This window comes from Megachile rotundata, chromosome 6 (assembly GCF_050947335.1).
Source record: "Megachile rotundata isolate GNS110a chromosome 6, iyMegRotu1, whole genome shotgun sequence".
Classification (NCBI taxonomy): Eukaryota; Metazoa; Arthropoda; class Insecta; order Hymenoptera; family Megachilidae; genus Megachile; species Megachile rotundata.
Window position 1 is genome coordinate 16257753 of NC_134988.1, and position 24598 is coordinate 16282350.

The 24598-nt window shown below is 46.8% G+C and overlaps 1 protein-coding gene across 1 annotated transcript in view; it reads left to right on the forward strand.

The window, feature by feature from the left end:
• The window catches only part of LOC100874822 (uncharacterized), a 46876-nt gene extending 24162 nt beyond the window's left edge, over nt 1-22714 (forward strand). Inside the window, exons 4-7 of the mRNA XM_076532923.1 lie at nt 12326-12514; nt 18001-18193; nt 18274-18566; nt 18641-22714. Coding sequence (XP_076389038.1) covers nt 12326-12514; nt 18001-18193; nt 18274-18566; nt 18641-19186 — 1221 coding nt within the window. The 3' untranslated portion in view covers nt 19187-22714. The remainder of the gene's footprint in view (nt 1-12325; nt 12515-18000; nt 18194-18273; nt 18567-18640) is intronic.
• Nucleotides 22715-24598: the final 1884 nt, after the last annotated feature.

Here is a 24598-nt window from a genome sequence, read left to right on the forward strand (position 1 = left end):
GCCACCTCGCGATTTGATACGTCGCCAAAACGAGAGAAGAAAAAAGACACGCAAGATCGTTCGCGGACAATTCCGGCACGAGGTCACGGCTTAATTATTCACGCTCGCTTCGCCATGTTTTATCGACGAACGCTGGCGCGGCGTTAGCTATGCGCCGTCTCGTTCGACTAGCGAACTTTAACGCACAGTTTCTATGGAAAGATACAAAGCTTCATCGAACATTAACGTGACGAGTCACGTAGAAATTGAACGACCGTCCCTGTGATTCGACAAAACGATCGATGGACTTATTTGCGCTAACCAGATATCGATGTTCCTCTTCTACGTGTGTCTGTTTAGTATCAATTACGATATCCAAATAAACCATATCTGATGCATTTATCACTACGCAACGAGTGAATTTGATAGCAGACGTTTGAATCTGTTCAGAATAAAGCGGACAGAAAAGAAAGGACTTCTGCGCAGTTTTGATCAAATTGCAACAAAAAATATTGTGAATTCCACGGTAAATGTGCGTAGACGCTACGTGAAAGAATAAGCCGTTCACGATCCAGTTTGTTGGAATAAATTTTAACGACGAAAATACTGCTAGAATTTCAAGCAACTCGTTCTGCTTCGTTCTTGGATCGAAGCCTCTAATCCTAGCTTCTGTTTGTTGGGAAGAGAAATAAAGAGCACTCGAAGGATTAAGCTCGTACCTTCGGTGGTTAAAGCGGTCAAGTTCGAACCTCGATCAACCTACTTGAAGATCGTAGAAATGTCGCGTGCTACGAGGGATTAGAAGAGCTAGAAACGAGCAGTCTCTCGATCGAGAAATGCGAGGAAATCGCGGCTTTCGGAATCCCAAGTTCTCGCGGAATCTAGGTTAAGCGAGGAAGCGTTCTCGTGACGAGGAACCTTGGTTGTTCCTAAGGAAGGTCATTGTCTCCGTTCAGACCTTGATATTGAATCCATCGCTCGGATGGTATGCCATTAGAAAACGGCCTCGACATCCATGGAATAGAACGAAATGGATAGACGGTTGCGTATCCGGAAAAGTCGGCCAAGATCAACGAAAGGACGAGTGTTCTCGATTCGTTGACGTCGGGTAAAACCGTTTCGTTTCCTGCTTACCAGCTTCTGACTCGTTCCCGTGAAAAACGTGTTTCACCGTGTAGGAATCTCGCGACGCAACGATTTCGTCAGAGAAACTTCATCTACCGGTGCATCTAGTTTCGCGATCGCCGAAAAAAAACTTATATCTGTTCTGTTCCTCTTTTCCCTTTTACCGGCGGAACGACGTGTTTTCCGATAAAAAATAATTGTTTTTAAACGAGGCGAGGAATATTTTTCAAGCTTACCGAAAACCGGTTATCGAGTCGTGTTCGTTGAATAAATATCTTTTCGTTCCGATTGTTTTATCCTGTATAATTTAATCGAGGCGACAAAACATTTAGACCAAAATACAGCGATAAATCGTAGTATTATTTGTGGAGTTATTTGGACAAGAACAGTGTCCTGTCGATATCGTGCAATTTATTGCTCTAGACTCGTGTGCACACACGTACGTGCCACGGGATAGACAAATTAACGTGAAATATACGTGTAATCGTCTCTCGAGACCCGAATTAAATCGCGTGTCCTACCTGAAACCGATTTTTATTTTCGAGCGCGACGATAAAGTCGGCCTTTGAAACGTCCAAATGAATAATTACGTTCTCACAATAATGGTAATGGGAACAACCTGGCCCGCTATTTCCGTCCGTTTGTTTACCTCTTTATTTCTGACTGCAAACAGGTCGGCCGAACGTTTCTCCGCGTTTTAAAATTCAACACAGGCCCGGCTCGCGGGTCTTTTGTTCCTCCGTGCGTTATCTAGCCACTTCGTACGTTCAATTTCGTATCCGTATCGTCGCGACGTAAAGATCTCGTAAATTTTCAGTAGAATGCGAGATCCCAGGGAAACTTGCCGGCGAGCCGGGAGAAACGTCAACAGAGAAGAAAGGCCGAAGCTGATGATTGAAGCCAGACCGGAAATCGCCGAACGTTGTCCCGACCTTGGCTGACGGAAAGTGTGTTAAGCGAGTGTTTTATTGGTTCCTGGTCGACTTCCTTTATTCATCGAAAACATTCTTTCGTTAAATTTACCGAGGAGGAGTAGTATGTTTCTTTCGAGCGTCCACAGAATTTGTACAGGACGATTCAAAATAGATTTCTCTCGAGTTCCTACGATCGAAGCCTTAGACTCGAAAGTAGAATACAGATTTTGAATCGCATCGGTGAAACGAACCGGAACTGACCGTCTTTTACGAGGAACACAATGGGATCCGTAGGCGTACGTTAATACGAGATATCGGGGAAAAGAGGCTGGATTAATTAATCAGCGTTGGTAATCGAGCGTATCGTGGAGAGGATTTCGTGCATTCAGACCAGCGGCTCTTTCTTCGTCGTTTGATGAAAAGAAATAGCGGGACGCAGCGGCGGTGAATGCGCGAAAGAATGGATCCTCCATATTTCGTGCGTCACGAAGACAGAACGAAACGTGAGCAGCACTCGCGATGTCGAGGGTGAGAAGGTAGAATAAGACACCTCGTTGATGTTTTTCGAGACGAGGAAAAACACTTTTGACGTTTGCTCGAAAATAAGAGACGAACAAATGAAAGGCTGGGCTGAATTATAGCCACGAGTCATAGTGGATTTTCGGAGGAAGGAACGAACGGGTCGCTAGAGGGGAGGATACAAAAGAGCAACGCGAAGCGTACGGTCGAGTTTGCTATTCGGTTTTGGTATTCTTGCCAGTCAGAGAATCTAGTTGGCATTTAAAGTTCGCCATTGCGGAGCCACATTTGCAGACGCTTAGGCTCACTTAGACACTTACGTAATGTTCAGAAACCGGTGTGCGAGCGAGCGTTACGGCAAAGTTGCGCAACTAAGCCGGAATAATAATGATCCTTGATCGTTCTAACGAGCCTACCTCGGAGCGACCGTCTGCGACCCTGCCATTAGAAAGCAAAAGTTAAAGCTGCCGGCTCATTCTAGTCAATCAAGATTATTTCCTCCCGAGACGGTGGCCTTGATTCGTCTTTTTTTTCTCCGCTTCAGTCTATTACCGTGAACTAGCTACACGAGCTAATGTCGCGACCACTCGTCTCTTTGTAAAGAACGCGATAAAACGCGAGATTTCAAGGAAACGTGGAATTTTTTTTCAGAGGAAACGATTACCGAGATTACGCGCTTCGATTACTGGCTCGACGTTGCTGATGCAATTCTTTAATCGATATAATCCCGAGTTATAACCTTGACACTGCCGATGCAACAGAAACGATTTCGATTCGCCGACAAATTATTATTCAACGCTCCAATTAAAAATGATGAAACGTTCAAGTTTCTCTGTTGCCCGTGACTGACGTAATCGAAGTCTGTTACGATCCCAAAGCTAGATTCGATTTGACCGTCTGGATCCTCTAACGGTATCGATATCGATACAGAAACCAGACCTCCCGCTGTTTGCTAATCAACAGTTCCTATTATTAAATACTAGAATATTCCCTCGGTGCCAAGCTAAAAAAGAGTTTGAATATTTCGCGCTAGTAAAAATAAAGTCTTCGACTCGAGTACAAGGAAGGATTCGTAATCGACGTGGCACGATGTCCTTGAAGTCTCGGCGGTTAGAATGTTTCCGTCTAATTGTAAGTGTCCTTCAAAGTTGCTTGACCGTCTGCAACCTCTAACGGTGTAAGCAAAAAACTAGTCGTTAAACAAAGATCCTTATCCTTGAGTGTCTAGCACTGTGCTGTTTTCTTTGAAAGGGATAGACGACCGTCGTCTGGTCTGCTAATGCGATCGTGATAGAAACGATCCACGAGATACGTTTGCCAACAACGTCCACATACTCAGTTTCTAGAATCATTTACTCGTTCTCTGGACCGACGTAATTTTTCGAGATAACGCATCAAGAGTCTCTGTTTTTGCGATTACTCCACAGTGGAATTTTAGCAGTTTCTGATTCTTTTAGACAAATATGTGAAGTAGATGTTTCTCTACGATTAGCGGTAAGCTTTTTTTAGCAAGTTCGAAGAAAAAAAATGTTTGTAAAAATCGACGAGCAACTTTAGGAGAGGTTTTAAAACAGGACGATGAACATAGATGATGGTCGGAACATTGACGATCTGCGAGTCGTTTTTGTGGGCGTGTAACGCAAACACTCGTTCGCAGACTAAGCAGTCGGAGCTGCGACGCGCCTAATCTTGCGGCCACTTGCGGCCCTCGGTCTGCTCGCTCGTAAAGGCATCGTTTATGCAGAGCTTCCAGCGAACTTTATCGCGACGTCGTTTCCGTCTTTCCCGGAAACGAGAGCTTCTAGTCGCGAAACACGATAACTAACCAACGTAGAGCAAGTTCGCGGCGACGAGACTCGGTCGTTTGAAATGCTCGACCGCTGGAGCGTAGGTATAATGCGAAGTTCGAGGTCTAAGTATAGCAGTCTGTGGTCCGTGAGTCACTACGAATGTGACTCAATCTATTTTTCCTCGTAGCTTCAATTGACTCATTGTTTGAGCCAGGCTATATCAAACATGCGAGAAATTAAGCCACTTAAGCGGCGATCGGACGAATCCAGGTCGTTTGATTTGTGTTCTACAATAAAATCACGTGGACGATTGGACGCTCGATAATACCTTGCTTAATACGTCAGATTACGAAACGATTCTAGATCGTTAAGTTCCCTTGCGAAACTTTTAGTTCGACGAATTATTTGTTTAACTTCGGATGACCATGTAACGAGACAAAACATATACACAGGACTGTGAAATGGTCGGCGACGCGCTAGCGCGTTGCATACCTAAACGCTCAAATTTGCTTGATCAGCTGTTGGAAAATTCCGTTTAATCCACTTTCGCGAAAACACGCGGGACTCCTTCCACCCAATAACTACCTACGTTTATTCGAGACGGAATTCTTCTAGAAACTTTTTATCCGCTAGGCAAGCGCTCAAATTGTTCAAACAACAGCGTCATTTGTTCGTTCAACAAAATTGAAAACAAACAGCGGCAGACTTTGCCTGTTAGCATCTATTCCGAGGCGAGGCTGGCGAGTAAGCGCGAAACTATACTCTGACCGAATGCATATTTTTAAGCGGATGGCGTAAATACCATTAGATCGCGTCACGATCTCTATGACTCAATCTCCCGCGGTCTACGTTTGACTCATTCGTTAACGCGGTTCGGTCGGTGCTAGGCACGCTAGTCTGACCTTCATAGTGTCACTAACCTATGTTACCAGCACGAAATGGCCAACCAGACGCCCGTCTAATTCCTGTCCGCTGAAAGACGGACGGTTTTGGACAACGCGTTCATACACTATGTATTCCCAAACACGCGAGACAAGCCAGACTTCCGTTTGATATGTGCTAGCCTTGAACTAGCGTCGTTAACCTTGAGACTCGTTCGAACGCTCGGAAGCCACGCTCGCCCTATGAATAGAAGCCGCAAGCTGTTAGAATCTACCCGCTGGAATGCGAGCCCGAAATATTCCAATCGTGCGACTTCGAGACCGCTATATCGCGAATAGAACTTTTTCTGGGATCGAAATGCTGCGAAATGCTGGAGAAATATATTTTTTTCAATCGCTGACATAGCTTAACACGATCATCCATAATCGACGCTTAATTCGAAAATTATTTAAATTGGAGTTCGAACTCGAGTAGTTTTACGATCGGAAAGACGTAGAAGGTGATCTCTCACGTTTTCGAGTAAAGTTTGGCACGGCTCGAATTTTTCAGTCGACTCGGACGAGAATGATTCGCAACGGACGTTAGCCGGGGTCTGTGACCAGCGGTCAACGACGAGGATTAGACTCAAGGCCGAATTAGAGTGAACGAGTATAGTCTGCCCGTGACGTCGCCCAAGACTATTGCAACGATATTTTAATCCTTCGCGCTTCGCAGATGTTTGCTTAACATTGAACGTTGGGTAAACTGCAGCGTGAGTCATTTAACTTTGCAATTTTATTATTTCTTATTGGCGATCGCGAGGAAATTTAAAACTGAAAAGACGAGTTAGATCGGCACTCGAAGCGTAAAAGGTGGAACAGCAAATAGAAGGCTCTCGAAAACATCTGTTTTTAGATCTTCGCTCGAGTGAAAGGCTGGACTATTAAAACGATATTTTGAGCGGTAAGCAGAAAATGGTTTTCAAGCGTATCGACGCGACGAAGCGATAGATGGCTGATCATCGCGACGATCTCGCGGAACGATCGATGGATCGATCGGTACGGTTACGTAACGAGAAACGCAGGATTTCTGAATACTCGAAAGCACGCTGTTTACAGCCTACGCGATCGTGTTTATCGCGTGACTTCATTCACTCGTCGAATGCCTCCGCTCGACTATTTTCATTCTTCGAACCGACACTCTGTTGAAAGTAGCGAGCGTGCATACGCCCGGGACACGAAATAGCCTGGGTGGTCTGGCGAGAGGGGCATTAAAAGAAATCGCGAGCAGACCAAGTGCAACATTTCAGAACGATTCGATTCCCTGGAATCCAGTCGCCAACCAGAATCGACAAGGTGCCTCTCGAATCCTGGAAACGTCGTAGACCAATCGCTTTTTTTTCTGTCCTTTTAAGACGACGGTTAGCAGAAGAAAAAGGAAAAGTTTCCCTCATGATTTCCGGTACGAGTACCGCGGCAATTTCTTCGCGATACTCGTTGGCAAGAAATCGCGCGTTCAAAACGGCGAGAGATCAACCTCGCGTGAATCGTCGAGTGGCGCGAAAGGTGAAAGGCCTGGTATATGGGACACCGGCTGGCCAAAACTCGTCTACGTGGTATCCTTTTCTTGATGGTACGTCTACAGGACGTATTGGAAGGGGGAAGCTTACGGGACGTGGGGCACGGGGAGAGATCTTAGCCGAACCTTTTATGGGGAAGGCGAACGACCAGCGAGAAATCGGAACGCGAATCGCTCGACTATCATCTTTTTTCGACTCCGTACTCTAACACGATGGATATTTTTATTCGATGGAAATATTTTACTCGTATACGACACTATTATATACTCTATGATAAACTAGTAGGTTACACGCTAGGTACTTCTCTAGAACATCTCCAATATGTCGCTCCCATATGACTCTTCATATTTCAAATAGAATCTTAATCATTCTTTCCTTCGATTTTGAAAATAGAATAGCATCTTGAGAATAGTGAAACTAGGATCATAGGAACACATTAGCAGTTTCTTTAGAACTCTTCCAGTATTTGGCTCTATGATCGTTCTCTACGATCCTTCATCGTATTTCGAGTAAAATCTTGATCGATAAAATCTCCTTCGTTTTCATAACGTTCTAGGTACAGTTCAACGTAGAGAAAATGTAGTTAGTTTTACGATGTATAAAAATTCTAACAAAACGAGGACAAGATCGTCGGAAATTCTTCCGTTAATTAGGACCGTTCAAAGCCGTACTTCCATTGGCCAGTGAATTTGGTGGAAGGCGTGGGGAACATTTAGCGTGCATTCTAATCGAAAAGACCCGTGCAGAAGAGAACGGCACCGGATCGCTTCCTCGTTTAGCCGGTCTTCGCCCAAGCGGATTCGCCGAGACCGGTGCCGATTACTAGTTTCCAAAGCGAACGGTTTAGCATCCGTGCAAAAAAGAATCCCGATGATGCCCGGACATCGTTACTAAGCCGTCGCTACGTCGGTGTGAGCGATCTAACAGAAAAGGAACGGAGAAACGCACCGTAGGAGCAATGCCCCTTGGGTCAGGGTCAGTACCCTTTGGCACAAGCCACTCGAACCACAGCCACGCACGCGAAACACGCACACACGAGGCTTCGACTCGCGCCCAAACACGCACACCTGCGTGGATCTCGCTTTTTGGCGATGATCGTGCTAGGAGTTAGGCGCGTCTATCGTCACCGTTGTTGCTATCGAGGTTCTATCGTTCCTCAGGATATTGTGTAACGGTGGAAAATTTCCCGGTACCTCTCGAGAAAATTCATTTGAAAGATTCGGCATACCTAACTCTTAAAGCATTTCGCAATTCCGCTTGTATTTATCGCGTTCGCTAAATAAGGATACGGAATAAGAAAGTACGTTCGCTTGTTAACAGCTTTTATTTTAACGCACCGACTGCCTCAGGGGTTATCGGTAACTGGCGCCTCAAACGGAATGCGATCGTATAATTGATCGAAGAAAGGAAAAGAAATGAAAGGCTTAAAATAATCCTTAGCCGTTTTGAACGCGATTTACGAATATCCGACAGTGTTTTATGTTATTCGAACATTTCTACTTCGAGGATGAACGTTGCGTCGTTATAAATCGTTCTACTTAGAAGGTCGATCGAGCGGCCAGGCAAGCGAAAGATCTTGTTATGCAAAGAAGTGCGCGACTAGGTTTCGTTTCTCATTCGGCCAGCTGTAGCTCGGACGCGATCTGAAATTGTAATGGTAACGCGGTTCTGTTCTGGATTACGGTTTCTTGCCGGTCGTCGGTCGCCAGTCGGTTCCTTTGACCGGCTCTATCGCGATTCAAAGACTAGACGAACAGGTATCCGTTCACCTGAATGGACTCGGACAACCTTGGCCGTTCTGTCTAGGAATCTATGTCTAGCCTGTGTCTAGCCAAGCCAAGCGTGACTATGAACTATCGCCGTTTCTATCGTTCTTCTCGAGGTCGTACTGTCTCGTACCGTCGGTTTCTATGACCGTGAAAGCAGTCCGTGTACTTTTCGACCGTCTCCTTCCTGATTCATCGTGGCTGGCGATTTTTCAGCTCGGTAAATAACTCCCATCGCGATAACCGCAGAGTGACTCGAGAAGAAAATTCTTAGATATAGTCGATTCGAAAGTGTACTATGATTCTTGTAATACTTTTCGACGAGACTTTTTGGCTGGTACGGAATCGTCGATCCATCTCTTTAGATGTCCAACGTTTCTTTTTCCAGGCGGCTTATAGCGAAACGCTAGTTTTGGCAAGCGTTCATCGTCTATTCCAAGAACGTGTATCGATGCCATTTCTTCCTACACTTTTCTATTTTATCACTCGTGGCAAATATGTTAAGCTCTCGGAATCCTCTAACCACGCACACGAATTCCATTCCAATTGTCTGTACTCTGGCTGTATATTTACGACGGTTCACGTTTCGTTTCCATATAACCCACCGACTACGGTTATTGTCTCGCACGGTTTCGTTCGTATTCCGTTCTAAGATATTTTCCCAAAGCATTCCGCGTATTCTTGCCAACGGCGACTAATCAGTTTTCGATTCTTTTTCGTACTGGCTTAGAAAGCTGTGATCAGCTTTAGTCGCGGCAATCACGGATCGTGTATACCAGAGATAATTGACTATCGAACGGACATCGAGTTCGAGGAATCCCAATTTTAAGCAAAGAATTCGCGAGTCCCGCGAATAAGGACCGCGTTATTACCAAAAATTGTTACGCGTGTCGACAAAATTGTGGCAAGAATTTCCAGCAAATAACCGGTTGCTGGGTTACTTTCTTGTACAAGGAGTTTCTTCGTAATTGCCGCGGTGTGTCCGGTTCATAGGCGCTAACTTTCTGACGTTAACTGCCAGGCGGATGGCCCGGTTCCAGTCCGGTAATTAGGAAGGTAGCCATTGCTCGGACCCCCTCTCGTCCCTTCGATCTTTGAGAAATCGCATCAATCTACCAGAAGCGAAGAGATCGTAATCCACCCGTTACACCACGGTTCTCTCTGTCCCCGTACCCAGCAAGAACCCTTTCTTAATCTATTCTCGTGCGAAACGCGTTTATTACGGTTTTCTCTTAACACGGTTTCGTGTTCGATTCGTCTCGATTCGAAATCGAAGACTACGGTAATTCGAATGCAAAGGAATGTCTGTTAATCGGTGGAAAGCGCTGGATCGAAATGGTTAAATGATCCCATGAAACACGCGATCGTCAAAGCGTTAACAGTACGAAACGCGGCGCCGTTCCGAGGACACCGAAATGTATTGTACCTTTGAATACAAAGTTCCGCGAAGCAGCCTCTTACGGCGTGCTCGAACCAGCAATTATTTAAATCAAAAGACCTCTCTTGCACGGATACACTAGGTTCCCAGCTCGACGATGTCTCGGATCGACCAGTTTGTATCGAAACTCGAGGGACGTTTTATATTGCATAGACGGTGTTCTACGTGCTCCGGGAACCTCGAGCGAAGAACGATAAAGGATGGAGATAAGGATTGCCAGAAACGAGGGGAACGTACTTATATCGGTCGTTTGAACGTAACATTAGTTACAGACGTTCGCCGACTCGCTTAAATTGGCGATTCCTTCGTTTCCGATGGAGCGACTCGGTTGTTCCAGAAACTGGAAACTCCACGCTCGGTTTTCTCGTTTCGCCATAGAGAGGCATGCATTTTCTGTTTCACCGGAACTGCTCGATGCCGAGCCGGTAATTTCGTCGGAATATCGAGCCAACGGCCCACCCAGTTTCGTCGTTCGCGAGTCGTTTCGTAATCGAAATAAAAGGAGAGTCGTTAAGGACGAACCGAGAGGCCGGAAATTATCTACCTCTCGATATCGCCTCTTTAACGAACGCTCTCGAAGAAGGTGGCTCCGCGCATTCACCCTTTCTAAATCAGGGACGATTCAACGAGGAGGAGGCAATGAACCAATCAGCCCTTCGATCGACAGGGTTGAGAAACGAGGTCGCACCCCTCCGAGCGACACCCGCGAAGTCGTCCTCGCGAGATGACGCGTCGGTAATGACACAAAGCGTAACGAGGGTTCAACGCGTTCATCACCGCGAGTCGATCAATTAAATTTGACCGAAATATAACGAGAGAGCATTATGTACTTAACGCGTTATCGCTTACGGTGAAACTAGCTCGAAAAAGAAACAAGCTTCCAGATTAATATTAAATTTTTACTGATGCCGTTTCGTCCTCGTTTTCTATATCACGCGCGCCCTAGGGGAGCGTACAAGGAGGCGAAACGACTCTTTTATAACGAGATGAAACGTCAACGGCGCCAGGTGAAAACCTACAGGAAAATGAAGACCGACGACGGAAGTCACCTCGCAAGATGTTCGTAAAGGGAATATAAATGATTGCGTTGCACTGCTTTGGAGATCTCCTTGCGCCTCTAGATCCTATTTCAGACCTCGAAGAAATCTGCTGAGCAGAGACGTGGATATTTGTCGAGCACAGAGTATTTATAGCGAAAAAAAGGAAAGGGAGAAAGGAAAACGACGATGACAATAGGACGTCGTTTTTCGACGTCGTAGGACTTCCAACGGGACCTTAAACGCGAAATCTTACGATACTTTCCTTGGGGGAAAGATTAGACGAGATAAGAGTTTCGTTATGCTTCAACCATCGATAACACGATGGATTGTTTCGAAGAGCTATGCATCTCGCCTTTTGATATTTCACTGTACCGTTATCTGCTCTTATCGGACATCGTACTTGCCGCGTCACTCGTCGCTCATTATCGAAAGGATGAAGTTTCTCTGTATTCTATTATCGTCATAAATTTTATTTCTTCCTAAATCTGAATTTAGTCGTCGAAATGGCGCGATAATTTCTTTCCCTCCTTTAATCTTCGTTACTGTCCCGTGCTTCCTTTTTTGTGAGAAACAGTCAATCCGTTAAATTGAAAGGAAATAAATTAAATTCCGCTCGATCTGCGCGCAACTAGCCGAGAAAGGGACGATGAATTTCTGTTTCGAGCGATACCCGAGGAAACGAAGTCGCGTACCGGAGGTGGGATGTTCCGTTTCACTGTCAATTTCCTTGACAGATAAGCCCTCTTCCGTTATTCAGGATCACGCTAGGAACCGTGGCTCGACGATACCGGAGGCTGGCCGTGCGCATCCATCAAGAAGGGTTAGAAACGTAGCTACGGGCCTATAAGCCGATGGTATCTCACAGTCGTTGACCCAGTTTTTTCCACTTCGTAACACACCGTAGGAGAAAAGTTCTCGCGCGAAGAAATCGAACTGGCGCGGTTTAAAAGTAGAAATGGCATGTCGCGGCGCGTTTATCCGCGCGAGCCAGCTCATAACTCTACCGCGAATTCCGTTGAATTACTCGGAATTCTCGTGCCGTTGTAAATTCGCAGGCTAAAAAGTTTTAATCGTGGCCGATGCTCGACGAAAAAACTGTCAGATGCTGAACCTTGCAACTTCGTAACAGCCTGCCCACGCGATTACGTGTCCGTTCAAGGTGTGGATGACCGGTTCTCCGATTCGATACGTTTCGTCTTTGGACCGAAGAAACGTTATCTTTTTTTAAAATAACTTTGCACGATTTTAACGTCCGATCCGATTAATCGACGGAATCTAAAGATACATCGACTCCACGTTTCTTTCTGTTTTCAGCTGGTGAACGGTCTCGATGGACCCAGGTACATTTGCGAGACCGAGGTCATGGAAGAGGTAAACGTAGCCACCGCGACTTCGGCGGAGTACACGCCTCCAGGGAATCATACCAATAAAAACTCCAACGGGAACATCATCACGCTCACCCTGAAGAACAACCATCTTATCGTAGAAACCGAAGAACGAGCAGTGAGTACATTAGCATCGAAAGGACCCTGGGTCACGAATCCGTGAAAAAAACCACGGAGGACATTCTCGTAGATCGATTCGACGTTCGATTCGGACGTGAACTATTTTTACGCTCGAGAGAGCGAGGACCGGATTTTGTTGACGGACAAAGGGTTTCTTCCGTGAGTTCAATTAAATGGAATTCGCCGATAATTGGACGGCGGCTTCATTAGTGGTTCGCGTGCTACGCGAATTGAGCCGGGAATGGGCGGGGAAAACTGGTGAAAACATTTCGTAGCGCGGCGTGTAATAACCGAGATGTCGGTTAATTCGCTCGAAAAACGAGGCTGGTCGAAAAAGTACGGGCGAAAAGAACTGTTAATTAGCTTTGGAAAAAAGGGAGTCGCCGTTAATTTCGGAAAATCGATTGTTCAAACCGGTGGAAATTCAAGCTGGTCTCGAAAGGAAGGGGAGAGTTTAGCCGAACATCGATCGGTGTTACCCCAAGCAGGTGTCCCAGAACCCTCGACCCACCGAGATACGACGAAACAAAGGTTCCTGACTCCTCTACCGGTTGCGTCGCGTCGTGGAACTCGTGTAAGTCGCGCCACGGAATAATCGGCATCCCAGGTACAATAAGGGTGCAACAGGTGCGGTAAGGTCGACGAATCGACAAATCGGGTGGAGAAAACGAGCCGATAGCTACTGCTTGTAACCAATTAACCTGATCGCTACGCGCGAGATTCCATGCTATCGGAGACTTCCCACCTTACCCTGTAGGCTCTTATTTTAATTACTTCGTTGTTATGAATTTCGTAATTATTGTGTAGCGGATGTTTACGACGTATAGGGTTAAAAAAGCCATTTTTGAGGATACTGTTAGATTTTCTTTCTTTCTGGGCCCGACGGTCTCTGACCGTGCAGAGGAGAGGTAAGCGGTCACTGAGAAATCTCGTTGCATTGCTAAATTTTTTGTTTGGGAGTCACCTCCACTAAGGGATGTCGGGTGCATTTGAAAAAACGTGTCAAGGGTGCGAGCAGTTTGAAACAGACAATTGGCGTCAAACACCTTAACAATAAAGACATTATTTCTATCACGTTCACCATCTCCTAAATATGGAATTCGACATTTTGCTCTCCGGGTTATGGTGGTCGTTATCGATTGTCCGTCGAGTTCGAACGATAAACGATAGCTAACACGATACGCTCTTTTTCATTCCCGTCCATGGTTTTCCATCGCGTGTTCACGGTGAAAAGGAACTAGGCGAGGGACGCGCGAGATTAATACCTTCTTTTGTTCGAGCGAGCCGACAAGGGCATCCGTGGAATCGATTCACCGGTCGGAGATTCGTGCAGCTGGGTCAGCCACTGGCTCCCCTTTGACAGGGATAACAGGTTCGCAATTATCAGGACTCGCACGGCCCTGTAAGGTCGAAGGTTACCAGGCAATTTCGCCTCCGCCTATCGTCCTACTTACGGGCTCAGGCTTATCCATGGAAACTCATCGTGCCGGGGATTCTCGAAACTCGCTGCGTTACTTCCTCTCCTCCTGTCCGGATTACGGAGAAATTTCATTCAGGGGACGCTTTGAAAGTAAATACGACTTGCCTGAAAGTGGATGTTTATTAAAAGCAACTGTACGAGAGCGTCAAAAGTACTCTTAATCGCGTGGAAGCGAACTAATACTCTTAGAATTAGTAATTTCTCGGTGAGTTCCCAGAAAATACAGCTAAATCCGTGGAAGTTGTCCAGCTTCGATAAATTTCGTTAGAGTAATCCTCTTCTCACGGCTTCTATGTACTCAGCCGCGTAAACAGAGCGACAACTAACGGGTAAAAAAGTCCCTCGTGGATCAAGTCGAATGTCCAACGTCGTTCGTGGACCTTCGACCGAAATTTCCTCCCTTCTTCTTTTTATCCCCGACTGATACGAGTACACGATTGAGCCACGCACACTCTAAACCAAGAGCCACGATCGAACAGCGAAAGGGCGTGGATCCCAGAACGAGTCCCTAAATCCGAGGTAAGTCTTCGCGCAGCTTCAGTACGAGGAGTAAGCAAGTCCGTTAATCGACAGATAAACGGAACAAAGTTGCCGGGACTCGAGGCACTTACACAGGGGTTGGATGTCCATGTTTCCGCGGCGATAAACCGATGCGGTCCGGCGATAAGAAGAGGATGGTTTTCTCCCGGATGATGATTCGATCATTTTTCGTTGGAGAGCTATTTCAATAAAAAAAATATGCTTTTAGCGATACCTCGTCTTGTATCGACTCAGTTTCCGAAGTATTCGAGAGGAAAGGTAAGCGGATTAAAAATAAACAAATCTGTTGTGTCTCGTGTTTAGAGTGCAAGCGTTTTACGATGCTTCCTCCTCGGAGGAATGCGAAAATCGCACGATAGCGAGAAGACAAATACAAAAAAGGAACAAGGAACGAAAGCGGTCTTAAGGGGTGGATGCCCGGGATGCATCGACGTAATACTTGGCTCGACGCCAAGACACGGTATTCACCCTTGGTCGCGTGGAATACCCTCAGAATTCGAGAAACACTCACACCATTCAGACTAGGAGTGCTTCTTTCGAATGAAGCGTTGCTTCCTCGAACACTATCCAAGACTCGGATCTATCGTATCCGTTGCTTCCCGCTGAATCGAATCAAAGGGAGAAATTGGCCCTTCGGAACGCTGATATTTTTCGTTCTTCGGAAAACTTTATCCGATCACGGAAAACAGTAGGAACTCACGGATCTGTCCTTCTTCGAAATTCTGCTTCTAGATCTGGGTCGATTTTTCGCGTAACTGACTCCGTTCTTCCGAAACGAGTAAAAGCTGGAAATGCACTCCTGCCATCGAGATACGCGAATTAACCGTCGTTTAGTGCAAATACCTGGTACACTCGCAAAGTTGAACGAAATTTTCGTGCGAGTACGATTGTAATCGGAGTTGAAAAACATTTCAGAGCATACGGTTATCAGATATCTGAAACGTTTCATTTGAGCTGGTTATTGAATTTTTTTAATTAAACTCATCGATGCAAAGTTCGCGAACAACGTTCAAATTCCATCGCGATTCCTCTCAATTTCCTAACCGAGTTTCAATTATTTCCTATAATTAATTTCCGGTTGCATTCAACGACTGTCGCTCACAGCATTCCAAGAACAAAAGAAATCATTTGGGTTATAGAAGGTTATTAACTAGCAACCGGTATAAATAGCGGCTAGAAGGGGGCACGAACTGCGCGTCAACCGTTTAGTAGAGCATCCGGGATCAGTAACGCGTGATCGGTAATCTCGCACCCTATTATGCATCGATTAATTTATTACGTGGAAGATTAAATTCTCGACGAACCGTCCCCCTTATGATCTCGATAAGCAAACATATTTATACGTGTAACGTCGTAATACTATTAAACCGTAGATCGAGGCACAGGATCTCTCAAAATCGGTATCCCAAAACCGAAAAGGGATGGTTCCGCTCTAAGCGACACCGCGGGTTAAATCCGTAAAATAAACTTTTATGTTATCGTTATCTCTGTTTGTCGCAAAAAGGACCTACTTTTTTCCTATGTAATCATATCCATTTTGGTTATACTACTTTTTGAGGGATCCTGTACACACGTTCGTATTTGCGTTTAATCTGCTCCATCTAGTTATCGCCCTGCTTCTTCGCCGAATTTCCGCCAAGGTATTTGCATTCAATTTGTGGCCCGTGTTCTCCGTCCACTTTCCGAATAAACAGCAATTTCGTGCAGCTCGTCGGTAGACTATAAAGTGCGATCTTTAATAATCGCGTGTCAGGTAAAGGCGCAGGAAGCGGAGGTTCAGAAGCGCGACGCGAACCAACTTACTTCCCTTTCGCCGGTGTTCGTGAGCCACTCGAAAGCGGAAGCGAGTCTCTGAATTATGGCCGTTTCCCGAGACTTGGCTTTTCGAAAATGGTCCAGGTTACTACAACTTCCTTCTAGTCGAGATTTCGAGCTAGACTTTCAAAGTGGAACGAATGGAGTCACCGTCCAATTTCGCCCCGGTCAGACACCCTCCAACAATCCCCTCGGGATACGTTCCTTCTTATTTTCTCACTCGGTATATTCTTACGGTTTCTCGTGTCACGCGTCATCAGGGTTCTTCGAGGCGTCTCCAGCGGACGATTCTACGGTTCGATACGTCGAAGGCTGAAGATCTCGAAAAGTGAGCGGACTCTTCGATAAGGGTCGTGAAAAACTGGGAGTCTCGCGGTTCGCTGCTACGACGCCTCCGGGAGTCACTTTCGACGAGAAATCGTGAAATAGAAGCCACTTTGCTTCTTTTTCCATTTCTCTTTAAGGCAGGGTGACGCTTTTTTATCCCTTCAGATTCGGTGGCACGACAAAGGCGCTATCGGTTCGACTGATTCCGTTTCCCCTCGTTGAATTACTAACCGCGAGCACTCGGGGAAGTTTCTCGAAGAACGACCCCGAGGCAAGCGCGGCGTGATTCGTCGCTAAAAGGTCTTTACGGATCACTGAAACTGCTATTCCTTTGAAAAGCCCGTGATATCGGTAGAAATATCCGATCAATGGAAATCAACGCACGATATGTTCTATTCGCTTAAAAAACCAATTCGTTTTTCGACGACGTTTCGCAAAACGTAATCGTCATTTTTCTGTAAAAATTCGCGGAATTAAGGGTGTCAAAGGATGCGGCACACGTTCCTGTCGAGATGCTTATCGATCCAGCGTCGATGGAACGGTCGGGGATATAGCTGAAATAGAAATAAAGCTCGCGAGAGTGGCGGTTCGTTCCAGTACGATTTATGAATCATAAAAGGTACGTCGTTCCAGCGACACGATACTTTTGTTTACGACCGTTTGGCAACCGACAGGAAGCAGGTCGAGTTTTCAGCCGTCGTGTAGTTTCGTGGATACGTTTCCTCTTCGACGTTCTCGATACCGTGGATCGCGTGAGTGACGTGCCCCGCAGGAAAATGTTGCTCGTCGAGGTCCAGTTTGCGAGAAACACGTCGGAATTGCAACGGAACGAACAATAGCGAGAAACTAATTCCGCGGTCGAGTCGACTAACTTCCAGTTGCATTTATACACGGCCCGCGGCTACGACAGGCTCGAAACTAGAAACATTGCCTAGCAAATCCACATAGCGAAAATTAATTTGCCAGTTTCGATACATGAGTTACGAACCCTGCAACCTCCGTGTTCCTCACGTTGCGGACGTTGAATTAGTATCGCAATATTCTGAACGAAAATTTTGATATTCGTGAAATAAATCGACGAAGCGAAACGGTGGGAAGTGCATTCAGTTTATAACTACGAGAAGTGCTCTCGTTGCAATCGTCAAACAATCGATTTCCATCGCTTCGTGCCGCTGGTCCAGCGATGATTAATTCGTTCTGCGGAGATTTTTTACGCGCGAGCGATAAACGCGTTTTACCATCGGGGTAATGGGGTACGCGTAGGTTAATGAAAAAATAAAGAGTCTCGAGGAGAGGGTAACGAAGTTCGTTTCGTGTTGCAGGTGACGATGGAGGATAATAAAAATCGTAGGTACCAAGACAACGGGTGCTCGTTCGTGGTGGAGGTGCAACCCAGCTATCAGAGCAACGAGGCCGAGGCCAATAAAGGAGGATCCTCCGACGACGTAACTGCCGCCGTGACCGATCAACAAGCTCTCGTTCACAGAGAAGAGATTCCGGAGGATCGATCGCCAGGTTCGTATTCGAGATTTCACCTATTCCGCTTAAAACGAAGATCCAATTTTCAAGGAAAATCGTGCTCTACTCTGACGTAGGTTTCGAGAAAGCGAAGCTATTCGGCAGCACGAACACTGGTCTATCCCAATCGGATCTCTCGATCTCTAGCCAAGGCTCGGTTAATCCCAGCTATCGTTATGGAAATCAAGTGGAGTACGATGCGGGCCATCTGGGTTATCCGATGTACGGTGGTAGTTACGACTCCGATACCTTGTCCCGGAAACTCGAGGGAGGATCCAAATGGGTAGAATTCGACAAGTCTCCGGATACCGAGAAGACGTTGCTGAACGTGTCCAATACGTCGAGCATCGAGAAGGACACCGAGGAAAGCGTGAGTAACTTCTCTGAACTTCGAACGACGAACTATCGAAATGCACTTCATATCTACGATCTTCTGTTGTTCAGCCGTCCATGCAAGCGAAACAGAACAACCTGGACGTTTCGCAGGGGTCCGGAGGATCGATGGACCAACAGGATTCGACGGATGCCAGCATATCGACGGACACGGTGCGCTCGAACCCCAATCTCCAGGTGAACGGCGCCACTCCGAACAAGCTGGAAATCATGGAACAGAAGGCGCTGAGCAACGATTTCGGCAAAACGGAAACGAACAAGCCGATGATCACCGGGGCGTTGTTGAAAGACGACGTTCAAGAGGACACTTTTCAAGAACAGCAACGGAAACTGGGCAACGGGACCCTAACCCCGGAACACAAAGAAGACAGGCCAAAGGACCAGAAACCGGAAGGCAGCACCTTTGTGCCGAGTCACAAGCGTTCCGGTAGCATTCCACCGCGATTGATCGAGGAGACCCTCGAGCTGGATCGAAAGAAGTCGTTGGATATCTACAGTCAAATTAAAACCAGCACTAAAAGCATCCTCCCGGGATTGAGCACAAAGTTCGAGCTGCTTCAGAACGAAGTGAGTCCCATCGAGGAGAAGGAGAGTTAATGGGGACGACTCGTTTATCCTTCGTGATTCGTCTCGGGTCAGATTGCGACGTCGAACGATCGTATTCGGCGGGCAGAGACGTTTTTGCGTGGATTTCGGATAGACACGGTCCACTGTCGCGGTGATTTTGCTACGAAAACTCGAAAGTTCAAAGATGGAACGTCCCTCCTTCGAATATTCATTCGGGAGCCAAATCAAAACAAAAACGACCACCGGTTTTCATGTTCGCCACTAACGGTTTTTATTTCACCAGAAACTCCAAACTCATTGTAGATATCTCATCGACGCTAACGACCGACTCCATCTTCCTGAAGCGTTCCCTGAAACTCCCGGAAATTTCAAAGCTTTCCCAGGAACTTTGGCGATACCAGAAACACAGTTCCATCCTGCGTTAATCATAGCGGTCTCGCTCGAAGAACTCGGAACAGGACTGCCGACGAAAAAGAGATCGTTCGAGTTTACGCGCGATAAAATCATCGAGGGAGAAAATCACGGCGGATCGATGCGAGTGGCAGAAGCTTCTATCGACCAAAGATAATGCTCGTATTCGGAGGAAATCGTGTTACATAGTTGGCTACCGACGAAGGACGCATAATGCACGGAATTGACTATGTATCCTAATGATTTACCATACTCTCGACCCTTAAGATCCCTTGCTTGCCTCTTCCTTCTCCTACGCGAGTCTCCTTCGGTATCCGTTCTTCCCGGTCCTTCTCGTTCCACCGCTAAATTTGCCGGAGCGAGGATCTACGAATTACGAACCGCGCAGAACAATCGCCGGCTAACGAACTCGACGCGGTGCCGCTATGCGTCGAGCAACCGTAACCGCACCAACAGAACACCGCAATTGTTTGTGACGAGCACTCGAATCGAGCGTTGCCTGGAATTATTTGTCGAGAGGGCCTGTGATCGTGGACGCGTTCAAAATTCAAGGAATTAATAGCCGAACAATGGGAGAAAATCCCTTCGGAATACGACCGAACTGTATTTTGCTCGAACACGTTGAATTAACCGTACCGATACGATTTTTCTATTCTTACGCCGTTCCTCCTGAGAAAACATTTTTGAAAAGCCGTCCAGATCGTAAAACACACGAGTACGCATTTGGAGACTAAACTGGCAAAGTTTGTTCCGCAGAGAGAGAAATATAGAACGCGCATTGTTTTCCTTCTTCCCACTTTTCCGCCGTTTCCTTCCCCGATCGCGCTGGGTTTTCTCCTCGCCGGGAGTTACGCGAAGGAAAATTCGCCGCGTCCACGTAGCTTTCGAGGCTGATATCGTTCGCGTTTCGCAGAACGTTTTGCGAGTAACACGCGTTTAAAGGGACCGATCGACAGAGTCTTCGAGCGGATTCGTAATCTTTTATAAGCGTGCGCGTACGTTGAAAGGAGCCGTGTCGCGACACGAGTATACGTACGTCGAATTTTGTAAATGGTTCTAGGAATCGTAGCAACAGGTTCCATACGACTAATGGCAGTTTTACTAAACGACGAACCAGATTTACTAAGAATTTTCTATTGTCCGAACACGTAGGTACGAGATAGATAATTAAGCGTCGTAATTGGAACGCTATTAAGTGTCCAGATCGGTAGAACGTAAGATTTCGAGCGCGAGTCATCGAATTCGCGCGATACCCAACGGCATTTTGTCGACGATTTCGCCAGACATATCCGTGAAACATCGACAGAACGCTTTTGGCCTCTTTCGGCTCGATCCAAGATTTCGAGATCAATCGGAACCACCAAACGATTCTAGGTATTTACGGTATCGAGTAAAGGATACGTTAAGCACGAGGTTCGCGACTCGAAGAAGTCGAACAACAGAGGCTTAAAGTTTAACGTTAACGTGGATTCTAGTGCCAAAATAGTTCCTTAAGGTTTCTCGAGAGCAACTCGACGAACGTATTGCCGAACAACTATTACTCGACGATCTTATACGTATTACGTGTACGTTTCGTGCCAGATGCTGCGTTATCAATATTTCAGATTTTATACGCTTCCGTTGAATAGTGCGAACGTTTGTTGTTGATATGGTGCTATCGCGTATGAATCCGCGAGACGAGGAGCTGTTTTTAGCTTCCACGTTCTCGTTTCTTCGTTCGTCGCGCCTCATTTGGCTCTCACGCGCCAACAAATTCACTGAGAATCAACGTCCTCCCGATTGTACTTTAGAGACGAGTCTTTCGGTTGTTGCGGGCAATGCTGTATCATCTTTCCAACCGAAAACCTTCGTGAAACTTCATGAAAAATTCCTCTTATCAAGTCTTATAACTGGGAACAACACGACAGACTTTTTACGCGTCACGATAGTCGAGGTTCAAAATCATCCATTTTAATAGCTGTTCGTTAGAACGGTGTCGCTCGTAAGCAACCGAGACTCTTAAAAGTACCGAGATACAATTCCGCATTTCGTGTACAGCTATTGTCGATCCGACTACAGCGATCACACGTACACACACACACACACACTCATCGAAAAATATTCACCGTCTATGTAAGATAGATTATAGCGCATCTAGAGACTAAGTACATCCTGTACGTAAGAATCTTTTAGCCGTAATCTCGATCCCTTAAAAAAACGAGAAAAGAAAAGAACAGACTCGATTCATTTACCGACTCGCGCGTATCTCTCCTCGACGCTCGAGTATCTCCTCCCGCTTTTACATTGCTAACGAGTAAAATCTAGTTTTCAGGTTTAGCGATTCTCGTGTGGCTGTTACTAGGTGGTATTAGAGGTCTAACTGTGGACAGGTATAAATTTTCTATACGACCTGAACGTCTCGCGTATTTCTAGAAATATTCTGAGAAAAGTAGCTGGTCGGGTAGCTGTCGATCGATCGACGACTATTTAGGTCGTCTTCGAGTCGATCTCGAGCACCCTGGAACACACGGCTCGCGTAACGTGTAACGCGTTACGAGTAGCACCCTTTTCGTCGCGGAGATGCTCGAGATCGGCGCGAGGCCGAGTCACGCTTTGTAAGGGAAAAAAAGCATTCAACTTTCTTTCACGTAAACGCTCTGATATTCTATCGCATCGCGCATCGCCAACTCGTAAGGACACTTTAGAGATAATTACTCGTAGAGACTCGTCGAAGTAAGACTCGATTAACGATTAAGCGAGACGCGGATCTCCGTGATCCCGGTACACAACCGTTCCATATGATCAATTAAAAAGAAATCGAATCGTAGTAATTTAAGCGAACGACGGACAGAGAGCAGCGTCGGTTAAACTTGGGCTTGAACGATATCGCGCTTTCGATCACGGATTACGTTTTCACTCGTTCGGCTAAGTTTCTGCACGGTCCTCCCTTCAGTTTGTCCTCTCGCTCTCTCCTGTCACCAGGCGGGAGATCGGAGCGGGTCGAAACGAATCAAAGTCCGAAAGTATCTTTGTCCATCGTGCTGCATAGTTGTACGCTGGAGTCGACACGTGCAAGTCGTTCTAGAACGAACGTGTAGACATTCATTTTCGCTAAAGTACCATGTTGTATATGTCAATTTATTTTGCAAAATAAACCATTGGACACGATCTCTGAGTCGTCTCGAGTTTACGTAATTAATCTCGATTACCCGCTTTCGTCGTCGAACCAGAATACTCTCTCGATTACTCGTTGGCGGTACGGTTAACTACGGAAGATAAGGTCGCGTCGGTAAAGCGATTCGATAACGTCGCAGAGGGTGCACACCCCCGATAGCGCGAGACCATCGATCGAACCGGTAGATTCGCGTCAACGGGGTTGAACCGCGACATTCACCCTCGATATCGCACGCCATCTGGAAACGAGGAGCAGAGGATCGATGACGTACGACTCGACTGATAAAACGTCGCAGGGGGTGAAACACGGAGGGATCGAAACTGGCGACGCCAACGGCGAATCCGGAGACACGCGAAATATCACCGAATTATACATGCGCGTTTTTAATTCGGTAATCAATAGTAAAAACCGCTAATACGTCCCCACCATTTTTCCGCTATTTGAGATTCACCAATGCCCGACTGCCGACAACCCTTGACGATCGCGCGTGGGTGGAGTCGCGAAATAACGGCTCCGTATTTTCGCGGTCGATCGACGAACCTTTTTGAAAATAGAATTTCTGCCTCTCTTCCAGGCAACTCGTTCGTCGCGTCGACTCGAAATTCGAAATCTGACGGAGAAGTCATCGCGTATCGATGCGTGACTGTAACTCTATCGTGACAAAGAACGAGCAATCGCGTCGAACGACGAATTGAAAGGACATCCAGAATATATCGGACGGTTCATCGACGTTTTTCCAAACCGAAGCCAATTAGCTGGCAAAAGATGCGAAACGACGGTGAACGCGAGTGGCTCGTAGTCGCAGGCACGCACAGGCCATTCGAGTAAGCGCGTGCACCACCGTAATTACTGTATATTAAAAACGATTGCAAAAACGGAGCAGGTGCTCCGGACAGAGAGAACGAGAGGGCCCGTTGTTAAGCTCTCAAAAACCCTGTACCTCTATCTACAAGAGTTCTCAGCGGTTTTATTGTAACCCGGCCAGAGCCCTCGCGCTAATTTCCTTGCCTCTTTGCAATTTCGTTTTCGCTAAGGTGGCTTCTCGAGAGGCAGCGGCACGCTCCGCGGCGGAAGCGTGGAGCGCGTTCGGCTTCCGTTTCTCGTGGTCGATCTCTCGCGTCGCTTAGCGTCGCGTCGCCTAAACGGGCGTGTGCTCGAGGAAAAAATCGGCCCGCGAACGAGCAACGGGGACGATCCGCTCGATCGTCGAACTTTCGCATCGACGTCCCACCATTCGCGAACGCTGACACGCTAGCTGGCCACGAATCGAGGGAAACGGGACTGCCCACCCGCGCTCTTGGCCAATTATTTTTACCCGTGGAATCGAATTATCGGGCGCGGCGATTAACGCGGATTTAATCGCGCCACTCGTGTCGTCCTTCCGCGAATCGACGCCGGTGGAAGCTTGGCCGGGGGAACGGGAGAACGGAGAACGAACGCGTAGAAAGAGGAATGCGGAGAGAAAGATACGCGGAGATAGAGAGAATAGAAGATGGAAAAAAGGGGTGGTAAAGGGCGGTAGCGTCATACCTACGCGTGGGTGACAAGAGAGCGAGACTAAACAGGAGGTTAAGGGTGAGCGGGAAAGAGAGAAAGAAGGGGGAGGATCGTCGAGGCGGATAGAGAAAAAGAAAGAAGAGAAACAGGGGTGACGCGGGACAGAGGAGGGTGCGCTCGAGCGTCGGTACAGATACGGCATTATGAAAACACGAATGTACTTTTAAATCAATACCACCATCGCATTGTGGGGAGTGCTCTGGTGGGGGCGGCACGCTCGCATCCCGGAATACAGGAGAAGAGAGAAAGAGAGAAAGAAAAAGGGAAAGAGGAAGTGGAAGAGGAAGAGGTAGAGGAAGAGGAAAAGGTCGGTGGCGCTG